Here is a 12584-nt window from a genome sequence, read left to right on the forward strand (position 1 = left end):
GTTTTAAGATACTTATCAGGTTGGGCTGCTTTTGACACCAAAGATTTTGACACTGGATACTGGATGTATCTCTGACCCCTGAGGGTTCTGGCCAAGTCCCAGGAAGGCTGCTGTGACAGTAAAATGCGAAGAAGTCTCTAAGGAAATGCATGCACAAACTGTAGACAAAAATATCCCATCGTGTTGTGAAGTATGTCTGAATATGTAAATGGGATGGTTCAGGTTAGGAAAAGACATGGTAAGAAACCATTTTAGAAACATCCCTCAAGTCAACATCTTTTACATCTGTCAGTGCTGCTCTTCCAGCAGCACATAGAGGTTGAAACGGGAAAGAGAAGAGCACTTGTGAGCCAGACCTCATTTTGCAATACTGCATCTTTGCTTTCCCAACTGAGGGAGGCTGGCTCTGCCATGCCAGTAACTTGGCCTTTTCATATGGCTGCTCAGAGCAGAAGCAGTGACTACTAGGTTTTCCTGATGTTACAATCAGCCACCTCCCAGCAAGACACCTCACTGCCCCAGCTGAGGGCTGCGAAGTGCCAACTCAGATCCAGGAGCAAAGAGCTGGGGGCTGCCCATGGGCATGGCTTTCCAGCAGGCACTGCCAGGGGCTGGGACATGGCCAGAAGGCTGCTGAGTGCCTCAGAGGCAGTTTCAGACCCTTGCCCAGCAGCACTGGGTACCTCTGCATTAACCATGTGACAGCCGCAGGTGACAAGAGGTGGCTCACGGCAGGAACCACCATGCTCTAGACTTCTGCAAATGTCACAACACAGACCCAGTGATGCCATGAGTAGGGTAGGACCTTCCCCCCTGAGGCCAGGGACACCCCAACCCCAGACAAGCACTGGCACAACACCCACCATCCCTTTCCCTTGGGGTGAGCTCAGCACCTGGGTGCTGTTCTCACTCCTCAGGGCTCAGGCAGCCCCTGGAGTGGGCAACCAAGGGCAGGACCTTGCACACACCAGAAGCAAAAGCACATGGAGCCATCACACAGTATCTTCAAGCAAGTAGCAAGCACTTTGCAAGCAAGTCCCACAGTACCCCTGTTAACAAAGAGCACAGCTGCTACATGGGGGAAGCATCTTTTGGTTTATTAAAGAATGAGAATACAACTGTGGGCCCATCCATGAGAGCTGGGTGCCAGAAGCAGGGCTGGGTTTTGGCTGGAAGGGTGCGGTCTCCTCTCCAGGCAGCCTTCAGCAATACAGGCCAAATTTCCTATCCAGCAGGACGTCCCAATGCCCCCATCCCAGCAGCACTCCATATGGAGTGGAGCCCCTCTCCACACCAGCCCTAGCCTTGGTTACTTATTGCTTTTAATGTGCTAGTCTAGTACAGAGTGAATTAAAATCAAAAATGCATGTCTGTTGCGGTGTGTTTATGCTGTCTTCAGGCTGTGCTGGGAACCTTGGCCGTCAGACCTGGAGAGGGATGGAAGAAAGGGGCAGATGAAGTCAGGCTGGGCAGGGAGCAGAGACATCCCATGAACAACAGTGCTCCAGGACAGGCTGTCTCCACCGACAGGCCACAAAGCAAAAGCCTTTGGCATCCACTGCCGGAGCTAAGCAGGTGGTGACGGTCGTTTGGGGCTGGTGGAGAGGAGGAGCTGGCACCAGCAGGTTGCTCCGAAGCACAGGCGTGAGGGGTGGGAGTCACGGCCAGCCCAGAGAGACACCATGGTACAGGTGCCTTGCCCGCTCGCCTGGGGGAGGGCAGCCCCAGCCAGTTCATGGAGCCAGAGCCAGAGGGGAGCTCCAAGGACAGGCACCAACCTGAGGTTTACTTGAATGTGTGGCTCTCAGCTCCTCCCCGGCCAAATCCTGGAAGAGAGACAGAGCCAAGTCAGCATCACTGCTGGGCAGCAACAGGAGCCCCAAGCCCCCTTTCCCTCACAGCCCCAGCCACAACGACCCTACCTTTGGGCCCAAACAAGGCAGCATAGCAGGGGTGGTTGCAGTATGGCTTGCCGTCATGCTGCAGGGAGAAAGAAAGAGCATCAGCCCTGACTGCCCTTCATCTCTATCTCTGCCCATCCCTAGCTGCAGGGGACAGGGACCTCCTGGGCAGCAAACCTGACCTCTGCATGGCCTCCAGATGTCAGGGTCTTGTTACATTTCTCGCATCTCAAGCAGGGTCGGTGCCAGTCCTTCCCCAGAGAAGTCACCTTCTCGGCTGCCATAGAAAGGAGATGGGTTAGCTGAGGCACTGAACAAGTCACCAGCCCAAGTCACCAGCCCAAAGGTGTATATTTTGGAGCATTTTCTCAAGTCTATTTGTCCAGGATAGAGGGCACCGTGTTTCAAACCCAAGTGCTTGCTGTGCACACACACTGCCATGTACATCCAGGCACCAGGATCTGCAACAGCAGTGCCATGCCTGGGGTGAGCATTGCCACATCCATGCACACACACTGACTTGTATCCATCTTCCAAGGATTTGAGGATGTCCCCACTTCCGACATCAGCCTGCAAGGGGATGAATTTCTCCCTAGCTGTCTGGAGCCCAAGTGATCACTGGAGTTGGCAGTGTTGAAGGGGAGATGCTGGCAAGGATCAGGATGGCAAAGCCATCACTGCACCCTGACAACACAAACCAGCTCCCTCCAGCCACCAGAGCTCTGGCCCCAGCTCTGATTCTCCATGCACCATGGCAAACCAGAGCAGGGCTGGAGCTTGGATGGGGTTCAGGCAGCGGGGGGGGGACAACATGCTGTTTGCTGCAGCCAGGACATATTTATAGAGAGAGGGGGGGAATACAGAGTGGCTTTTAATTGCAGCACAGTGGGGGAGGAAGGTATTTTCTGCAGGCACATGTGCTCTTCATATTGGCATCTGCACTCCAGGGGATTTATTAAGTGATAAAGCAGAGCTTTCCATAGGAACCCCATCAGGGCCAGGTCTGAGCACTCTCCCCATGCCTCCAAAAGGATGTCAAGCAATGGGACTGGGTCACTGCTGGCATGACATGCCCCGGGGGAGAGGCCTCAGCAGCCTAAAGCATCTCTTCTTTGGAGTCCAAATATGCCCACAACAGCTTATGCAAGAAGCAAGCTGGCGGCTGCAGAGGTGGGAGCGCGGGCAGTGCCCAAATGTCATGAGGCAGCCCTGCTGCCATCCCCAAGCACCACAAAGAGCCCCCTGTGCTCACAGCCCTGCAGGGGCCACAGTGTCCTCCCCCTACGTAGCCCCCCTGAGCCTGGCCCACAGCGGAGCCTCCCATCACTGGGTTACTGGAAAGAGCTCAGCCTCCCCACCTCTCACACAAGTATTTGCATCAACACTTGGACAGCAGCTCTGCCAAGGCTCACTGCAATGGGACCCTTCCAAGCCCTCAGCTGTGCAGGCAAGGCTTCCCTGGAAAGCTGATGGTGGCCCTGCAAACCCCATCCCCAGTCCTCAGCATCATCTCCTCCTCACCCCTGCTCTCTATAGACATCATTTGGCTGAAAGCAGCCCAAGGCACGCCCAAGCAGGACCGCAAGGCCCTGAGAGCCCCGGGGTGCCCTGGAGCAGGGCTTGCCTTGCCTCCTCTGCTGGTGCTCCTTATCTGCAGGCACAAAAATCAGGCAGTGAGCTTGGTGCTCCTGCAGCTTTTGAACCCTCCTTAGCCTCTGCACCAACAGAGACATTTCGTAAGAGCAGGCTGATAAGCACGGGGCCAAACTCCTCCTTGGTCAAACAGCCCCAGACCGGCACCTCCACAGCCGCACCTGCGGGCATGGCAAACCCAGCTCTCCCTGACTGGGATCAAAGCCCGTTCACAGGGAAAGGCAGACACTGACACCAGCATCTTGGTAGCTCCTGATACCAGTCCACATGGGTAAATGAGGTGTCCCAAGACCCTCAGCTGCAGGAGGGAGCCATGAACTGTATTGTGCCAAAGCCCCACCTCAAAGCCTGGCTGCAAGTGGCAAGCTCAAGTTCAGGCAAAGTGGTGTTCCCCAACCACAGGAGCCACGTCCCCATCTGCCCTCCAAGCAGTGCCCATGGCAGCCCCAGCACACCTCCCAAGGGTGAGCATCAATAACAGACACAGCTCTTTGACAGGGAGGGCAGCCCTGTGTCTGAGCCTCCAGATTCTTTGGCAGAGCACAGGCAGAAGTTGGGACACACACATAAACAGAGCAGAAATATGGCAGAGAGAGCAAAAGTGATGGCACTTGGGTCCCTTATGTCTCGTTTTCAGTGAGCCCAATAACACTCATTACTAGTCTGCAATGGTGGTTTAAAAATAATGCCCCAGAGCAGTCACCTTACTCTGCTAAACCAAGCAGGACAACATGTGGGCAACCCACTGACCCAGGAACATGCCCTTGGGAAGGTGCTTGCTTGCCCAGGTGTTCAGAGCAATGGACTGCACCAGCTGGGCTTTTGGGCTCCAAACTGGTATGGGGCTGTGGGCAATGCTAGGAAGGAAATAGGGCTGAGCTCCCATGTTGTGCCATGACTCTATCTGCAGGCTGGGCCACCCACCGCAGCCCACCCCCTGCAGCGAAGCATCTCTTTGAGTGGATTATAGGGCCACCCAGCCAGGGCACCCAAGAACCATTGCACAGGGCTGCACAACTTTGGGGCACCCCGTCAATTTGCAGTGATGGGTTCCACAACATCTGAGTACCCAGACTCACCGCGCTGGGTGCACAGGGACCTGTGAGCACCAGGGTGCCCGGGGACCCGAAGCCCTGAGGGGTGCAGTGTTAGTATACCCCGGCTTAAGTAGCCCGGCGTACCCCGAGGGGTGGAGGCGGGAGGGAGGGAGCGGGAAGCCCTTACCGAAGTAGACCTCCTTCTGGCAGCGGGGGCACTTGGGCATGATCTCGGCTCTGCTCGGCTCGGGGCGCCTCTCGCACCGGCTGTGGGATGCTCCGCTCTGGCCCCGCCGGAGTCACTGGCCTGCCGCCCCGCCCCACCCCGCCCAGATGTGCGGCCCCGCCCGCAGCTGGAGGCACGCGCGCGGGGCACAGCCCTGGCGGGGCTCCCAGGGGGGGCTGGCACCCCTTGCACCCCTGCACCCCTTGCCCCTGTAGTCCCTCCACCTGCGCTTCCTGCACCCCTTCTACCCTTTTCACCCGCATGCCCTTTGCATCCTGCAGCCCTACACCCCTTGCACCCCTCCATCCACTATGCTCAACACCCCCTGCACACTCCACACTTTCCAGCCGTGCTCCGTCTGCACCCCTATTCGCTGCACCCTGGCTCCCTGCCTACTCCCTGCCCATGCTTGTGCGGTATGGATGGCTAAGCCCGACTCTGAGTGGGGCTGGGGTATGATTGGCATCTGTCAATCACACTCCCGGATACATGGGGCACTGACCACCAGGGCTCATCCCCTCTGAGCACAGATCTGTTTTCTCCCAAGACAGTGTAAAAGTCGACCCTCAGGCGGGGTGTTCTGCCCATGAGGAAGTTTGGGGTACGAGGTGAAGCAGGAGAGGGACGTACGGCTGTAACTCCCCTCTTGCAGGACCTGAGGAATGGCGTGGGTGCGGGACATGGCTCCACTCACTGTCGAGAGCCAGCCCCTCTACGTCGCTAACTGTTGTCATTTTATTAGGAGAGAGGACTTGCTGTTCCTTCATGCTTGGCTGTGAAGGAAATGAAAAGCCTATCCAAAGGTCTGTTTTGTATGAAACAATCCTCCCCAGGGCACGTTGCTGTTCTGGGAAGGTCATGAGGGCTTGTGAAACCCAGCGCCAGGACGCCTAGTGTCTGCCTCCCGAAATGCAGGGCACCCCTCGCCTGCACAATCTCCTGTTCACACCGGAGCCCGCCCGTGGGCGCAGGAGGAGAGGCGGCAAGCTGTGCCCAGAGAAGCTAGCTGTGACTGCTTTATAACCCAGCCTGGCTCTCAGCCTGCCTTCGCAGCGGGATCCCTCGTCCCATTCTCCCCGCTGCTGTCTGTGGTGCCAGGCTCACCCCACTGCTGGCTGGGGAGCACCTCTGACATGTGCATGGGCACTTCAGAGCTCAGGAAGGCAGTCAGCAGCCTGTGCGGGCTGTGACATCGCTGGAGAGCCCGCTCCCAGCTGAGGCGTGAGTCATGCTGAGACAGTGGCTCACAGCATGGGAGGAGAGAGGTGTCCTGCAAGGGCTGCTTCCTCCCTGCATGCTCCCCATCCTTCCCCCACTGCGAGACACCACACACATGTAAGCACTCTATTTCAGACACACCACGTGCCCCTGCACTGAGCCGCAGCTCCCGGCTACATTGTCCAGGCCAAGACCCCCTCCCTGCACCTGACGAAATACAGGGGACAGGGCATGCCCTCTCCCCTCTCCCATGGCCATGCTCCCCGTCCCACATGGTGCCAGGCTGCTTTGAGGCCACTGCCTGGCTAGGACAGCCGTCCTCAGCTGTGCTCCCTTTTAAGGCAGGTTTTGTGCCAGCGGGCAGCTGAAAAGCAGCCTCCCACAGGTCTCCTCCAGCTGACCCTACCCTGTGGCTAGTCCCCATGGACCACTCAGCGCAGCTCCTCCTGTGCACTGGGCTGATGCAGTTGAGGCAGAGCCTGGCCACCCCTTTCCCTCTGCTCCCCGTGGATTTACTGGAGACTGTCCACACAGCAGAGTGGGCACAAAGCTGGTGGCAGCTCTGACAAAGCAGGAGCCACCAACCTGCATGCTGCTCTGTGCCAGCCTTGCCTGCACGGGGCTCTGTGCCCCACACAGCCCCTAGTTCAGACTGGCCAGCCCTGCCGTGCTGCGGGATGGCCTCACCTTGAACTGCCCCTAGGCTGCTTCACAAAGGGGTGAGCCAAAGTGTCAGTGCATCATGCAAACCAGTGGGGATTACAGTGAGCTGATATCAGGGTGAAGGCTGCTGTGGGACAGCAGCTCCAGTTTCTATGCCTCACCAGAGCTGTTCATGAATCCTGCTCATAGCTGTTACCCTGCTCTTGTCCCATCGATCAGAATGGGTACACAGCAACGGGGCGTGCAGCAAAGCTGATGGAGGGCCCTTGGCAGGGAGGGAGGAAGGGTTACAGGTGCTCCCAGAGCATAGCAGCACCCTCAGAGCTCATGGGATGTGAATTCTTGTTTTACAGGGAGTGAGTCCATAAACACTCCACATGACGGTGTGTGAAATATGTCAGCATGTGGCGGGGCAATAAACCAAGCTCCCATTGGCCTGTGCTGGGAGGAGCTGGCTGGAAATGCTGGGGCAGCCCAGTATTAGGGGTCACCACCCCTTCTGCCATCCAGGGTACTCCCAGGAGCCAAAACTGAGCTGTAACTGTCCATGAGCCATCTTGGAGCAGCAGTAAGCTCAGTCCTCTGCAGTGGGATGCTGCCCACAGCACACACAGGCAAGGGCAGGCAGTGGGCAACTCTGGTGCTGGACACAGATAGCTCCAGGTAGCAGCAGAAGAGAGGCAGAGGCAGTGTCTTCAGCAAAGCCAGATCCAAACACAAGCATCTCTTCAAAGCAAGGTTCACAGCCTGCAAGGGTAACAACCCAGCCAACACCAACAGACAACAGCCTCCTCAGCAAACCACAGCTTTATCTTATCTGGAGACCTTGTTCCAGCTAATTTAACCATTAGAGCAGAGCATGCTTCAGCTGTCTGTGCCCTGATAGGAATCTGTGGGTGAGGCTCCATCCCAGAGCATCAGGCGCCAGTGCTCCCTGATGGCTTAGCAACCGCCCGCAGACAAACCTGGGCTGTCCCATTTGTTTGTTTGGATGCTGTTGTTATGGCAAGGATCTCCTCCCTGGTCCCTTGGCAAGAGCCAGCACCAGCTCCCCAGGTTCGTCCTCAGCATGTTTTGTGCAAGGTCCTCCCAGCCCTCAAGGACTCCCCAGGAGTTTCCCGAGTTCTTGGGTCAGGGTTGCAGGGTGAGAGCTCCCAGGCACACCAGAGCTGTGGGCACACGCTGCCTGCCCAAATATCCCCCTTGAGCAACTTGGCCCTGGTGATTACCGGGGTAATGACTGGAAGGGTCACTGCCATTTCAGCAGGCAGGGTGGGTAACATAAGCCAATTTGGGTTTGTTTTGCTAACACAGCAAGAAAAAACAGCTATTTCCACATAGCAAACCAGCCCATCTGCCAAGGTGGCAGCCCCTGGCTCTCCTCTTGTCCCCCCTCAATGGAGTGGGGCAGGGGCTCCCACCCTTCTCACATCACAACCCCCCAGCATGCCTGCACAGCAGGGAGACGATGCACCAGTGAAGGCATGACCCGGAGGCCTTCAGCCTGCACTTGTGCAAGTGAAGGGCCTGCTCAGCCGAGACAATTTGTTGTGAAATATGCCCTACCCAGCTCAACGTGGGACTCTTATTTGACAAGAAAATTACAGTGCAGCATAAAAAAGCCCAGCATAGGCTGGGGGGAAGCTGCCAGATGTGTGATTCCATCAAAAGGCCCACGAGATGCTTGTGGGAAGCAGCACAGGGTACCCTGCAGTGAAGGCCGATGTGCCACTCCCCACATTCGCCTTCTGTTACCTCCAGAATTGCACACCCCTAATCCCATTACTGGCCATGCAGGAAAAATAACAGCATGAAGGTGGCTGTCAGGGCAAATTAGGCTGGGAGTAATTGGGACCAGCATGGCAGCAGGAAAGGCAGTGTGGGAGAAGGAAGTGTGCTTGGGGAAGGGCCCTGGAAAGGGCCGCCAAGGGGGACGCTGGCAGGGGAGCCCAGCACACCCACCACCAGCCTGCCACTGGTTTGAGCCTGTGAAACACACTTGCTGTTGTGCAAAAATCTGTGCTCGCTGCCTTTCTGGATGCAGTGCAGGGTCCGTCCCACTGTCCATCCCACCATGCCCATTGGGCATCGGCAGTCACACAGCCCTTTCTAGCAGAAATTGTTAAAGCATTTCCATCCTGGTTAAGGGAGCTGGCTGCCCACAGCAGTCACTTCTCAGGTCAGCTCCCAGCCTCAAGAGCCAGGGTGTGAAATACTATCCCACGGTTAGTATTACACTGCACGAGCAATAACAAACACGGGAGCCCTGGGGCCAGCTCCCCATGGTTCGGTGGGATGGGGTGAGCCCTGCTGCTGGGAGAGCACAGAGCTGCCTGCACACAGCCGCAGCAGGGATGCAGCTGGGATTTCCATCCATGGGACAGAAGAGCGGGGTAGCCCTCGCCTGCCTCTCAAACCTCTCCAAGTCCCAACTACATGGAAAAAGCTCCTCTAATTTCATCCAGGCATCACTGTCCCAGTCTTCCTGAGTATGGTCTGGCCAAAATCTCTGCTGCCATCTGCTCTTTTCTGCAAGCTTTCCATCAGCAGCAGCCCAAGGAAACCTCCTGGCTAAATCCTTCTTGGGGGAGGGTTTGGTCTATTTTCCTGGCACAGCCCCGGCTGCTTCTGTTGTGGCTATCAAATCCAGCCAGGATCCTTCAGGAAGCAACGCCTGCTGCTTTGGGAGGCCGCCCAGCACCCATGAGGCATTGCTCCGCCTGCTGGGAGATCACATCTGTACTGGGGGCTGGTGAGGAGTGTGGGCATGGCTCAGTGGCTGCTCCAGAGACCAGTGCCAGGGAGCACCTTCCCCGCCCTGCCCTGGCATGGTGCACTCACCCAGTGGCACCATTTGCCCTGGGCTGAGTCTAGAAAACAAGGCTGTTGACACCACACCTTTTATTCCTGGTTAAAAATTCACTGGAGATGAGGCAAAGGGGAAGGGGTGCAGAGGTGTTTGCTCTCTCCATCAGCAGACTGCGTGGTCATGCTGTAGTGGTGGTGCAGGGAGGGAAGGGGGATAGAGCTGCTCCACTCTGCCGCACCCAAGCATCATGGAGGGCCAGGACAGAGCAGGGGAGAGGAGAGTGAGAGGAGGAGCCACAGGTTTGCACACCCACTGGCATCGTGCACACCTCCATCCCACTAGCACAGGTATTCCTCCCCCTGCCCCTGCTGCTCACCCCACCTGAAAACCAACCGCCGATACAAAGGCTGCTGCAGAGCCCAGCCTATATCCGGGGGAGGAAATTCCCTAGCAAATGCCCCCAAGCCAGAGCCTGCCCCAGCAGCTCTCTCTGTGTGACAGCCCAGTGCACTGCAGTGACAGGGGATTTACAGCCCAAATCCTCCTCTGTTTGGTTTCATGCTGTTCCTCTTCCTTCATCCCTGCCTGCTCTCCTACACCCTCTCCAGTAGTTACACCCAGGACTTTAACCTCTCCTCCTGGGGCTGAGCCAAAGCCTGGCCAAGCCAGGGAGAGCCACTCCACTGACTTCAGGGAATATCAGAGCCAGTTCTTGGCCCCTGTGGAAACAAGCTGTGCTTACTGGGTCGCTTTTAATATCCCATCTTAAATCACATCTTCCAGCACTTCATCCTTTTTGGCTCCTATTTATTGACTTCCCAGCAAATGCTTGAAGTTTGCCTTGCTTTACTGCCCAGCTGTGCTGCTCCAGCCCCTGGCACGTCAGAGCCATGTTGCCAGCCGCAGTTGTGCTGTCCTGCCACCTCCCTGCATTTCATGAGCCCCTCCACACCACGATGCTGCATCTCCCTTCCCTGCATGGATTAGCTCAGCTGTTATAGCACAGACCTGCCCTCATCCTTCCTGCCCCCAGCAAGTCCCTCCCTGGTGTTTTCCATGTGTGCAGCCTAAGATGCCCCTCTAGGTCCAGTCTCTGTGCACTCACCGGTTCCTTTTCTGGGTCCCTAAGGACAGTGCAAGGAATGCAGCCCCTTTTCTGGTGGCACGAGCGCTCTCAGCCTTCTGCTGAGGAACACCACTTGGTGACCATCCTGCTTCTCCTGCGGCTGAGGGATACCTGGGCTGGCACCCATCACCGGGACTGCTCTCATGGCAGCTGATGGGATCCCTGCCTGTGCCCAGCGAGGAGCTGCAAGGTACGGCTCCCTCTCGCAGGAGAGCTGAGAGCCAGCAAGGGTAATTGCCTAGGACAAGTTCACAGGGTTTGGGGGATTTTGCAAGCAAAGCTGAATCCACTTTGTTCTCTGTTTTCCCCTGTACCCTGGAGAGCATGTCTGCAGTCACCAGAGCCCTCCAACCTTTTTTATCCCACTAGCAAGTCTGAGATGAAGAAAAATAGAATACTTGACATCCCCGAGGGGAAGGATGTTTTCCAAGCCTCAAGTAAAGGAGCATTTTCAGCTCACATAGGCCTCCCAAAAATAAACACAAAAATGCACCAAGGATTAGAGGCCAGAGCTGCCTCCTTTGCTCAAGCAAAGTGCTTGACTCTGCTGTGTCAGTGCCCTGGTCGTCTCACTGACCCAGCAGCACAGGGATAGCCCTGACCCCTCTGAACGTGCACAGATAACCCCACATGGGATTCCAAAGCCCTGCGGCATCCTTCAGCTTCCTGGTCTTAACATCCCTGCTGTGGGTTCCCACTGTACCTGCCACAAGGGTTGCCCAGCCCCCCTGCCACATCAGAGTGGGGGGACAGTGAAGAGATATCACCCACCTGGAGCCTGAGCAGCCAGGTTGTCCCCTTTGGGGAAACAGGAAGCTGTGATGGATGCTGGCTTCCCAGCACTCCCTTGTGCAGCACAGCTGAATTTTGTCTATTTTTAATTTCATTGCATTCCCCCAGTGAAACTCTCATGGGGAAAAGAAAATGTAGGCAAAAAAAGAAAGGAGGAGAAAAAAAAGCCAGCCTCAAACCAAAATAAATTCTTGCATTTGATGGCTGCCACCTGGGAGCAGGCAGCAACAGGGATGCTGTACCTGCCCTGCCCCATATCCCTTCACACCCACAACTAACCCAAGTACCAGCCATTAGGGCATCCCATCCCTGCCACCCCAAACAGACTTCCCATATCAAGACCACTTGCTTAACTAGTCCCAGCAGCCCTGCATCAGCTCTTTCCCATCACACTCTGGCCTGGTGGTGCCCAGCTTCTCCCTACACTGAGCATCCTGCCCAAAGGTGCTGAGGACAGAGCCTGCACTTGGCCTGGGGAGAGACTTCAAACAGGGCCTGTTGTGAGAGGATGGGGTAATGGTTTTAAACTACAAGAGGGGAGGTTCAGGCTGGACACGAGGAAAAAATTCTCTACAGTGAGGGTGGTACAATAGTGGCACAGGTTGCCCAGAGAGGTGGTAGATGCACCATCCCTGGAGACATTCAAGGCCAGGCTGGATGTGGCTCCTGTGCAGTCTTTCAGGGAAACTCCCTGCTGCAGGGGACTGCCACAGGCTAGCAAAAAGGTTGGCATATTAAGCTCATTAATTAATGATGGTAAATAATTGATTGCAGCAAGAGCTGGATTTGTGCCAAGGGCTTCTACAGCACCTGCATCAGGTCCCAGATGGGATATGGGGACCCCACCAACCCTGCTGCTACATGGGGCAGATTTGGCAAAGTTTGGCTGCAAGGGCACAGCTCTCTGTGCTGGTTAGGGAAGGAGTCGGCAGTGACACCACTCTGATTCACACAGTAGACTTGATCCCTAAAGCATAAGAGGGGTCACGTCTCTATAGAAACCTCGCCAAAACATAAACACACAGAACCCATTCCCTGGCCCGGAAACCCACTGCTGTGCCCTCTGTGCCTGGGAAAAAGCTGCATGCTGCTGGGATCAGTTCTGGGAGAGGAAAAAACAGCAGCTCCTGCACTCACTGCTCTGAGCCCACGGGATGCC

At 56.3% G+C, this 12584-nt stretch overlaps 1 protein-coding gene across 1 annotated transcript; it reads right to left on the bottom strand.

The window, feature by feature from the left end:
• Window positions 1-1083: 1083 nt before the first annotated feature.
• Window positions 1084-4874, bottom strand: CRIP1 (cysteine rich protein 1). Its single transcript, XM_080623178.1, has 5 exons — window positions 4779-4874; window positions 2084-2178; window positions 1923-1980; window positions 1779-1826; window positions 1084-1427 (listed from the first exon to the last, which is right to left on the bottom strand). Exons 1-4 carry the CDS (start codon window positions 4816-4818, stop codon window positions 1786-1788), a joined length of 234 nt encoding a protein of 77 aa, XP_080479304.1. The 5' UTR covers window positions 4819-4874; the 3' UTR covers window positions 1084-1427; window positions 1779-1785.
• Between the last annotated feature and the right edge of the window lie 7710 nt (window positions 4875-12584).

The sequence above is a fragment of the Psittacula echo genome (genome assembly GCF_963264785.1).
Source record: "Psittacula echo genome assembly, chromosome: 7".
NCBI classification, from domain to species: Eukaryota; Metazoa; Chordata; class Aves; order Psittaciformes; family Psittacidae; genus Psittacula; species Psittacula echo.

Excerpts from the sequence above, each read along its gene's own strand:
- CRIP1 (XM_080623178.1), bottom strand. The coding sequence starts at position 4,818 with ATGCCCAAGTGCCCCCGCTGCCAGAAGGAGGTCTACTTCG. Across the intron at positions 1,981-2,083 it reads CATCTGGAGGCCATGCAGAG|CATGACGGCAAGCCATACTG; the intron begins GTCAGGTTTGCT and ends TTCTCCCTGCAG. Across the intron at positions 1,827-1,922 it reads TGCCTTGTTTGGGCCCAAAG|GATTTGGCCGGGGAGGAGCT; the intron begins GTAGGGTCGTTG and ends TCTCTCTTCCAG.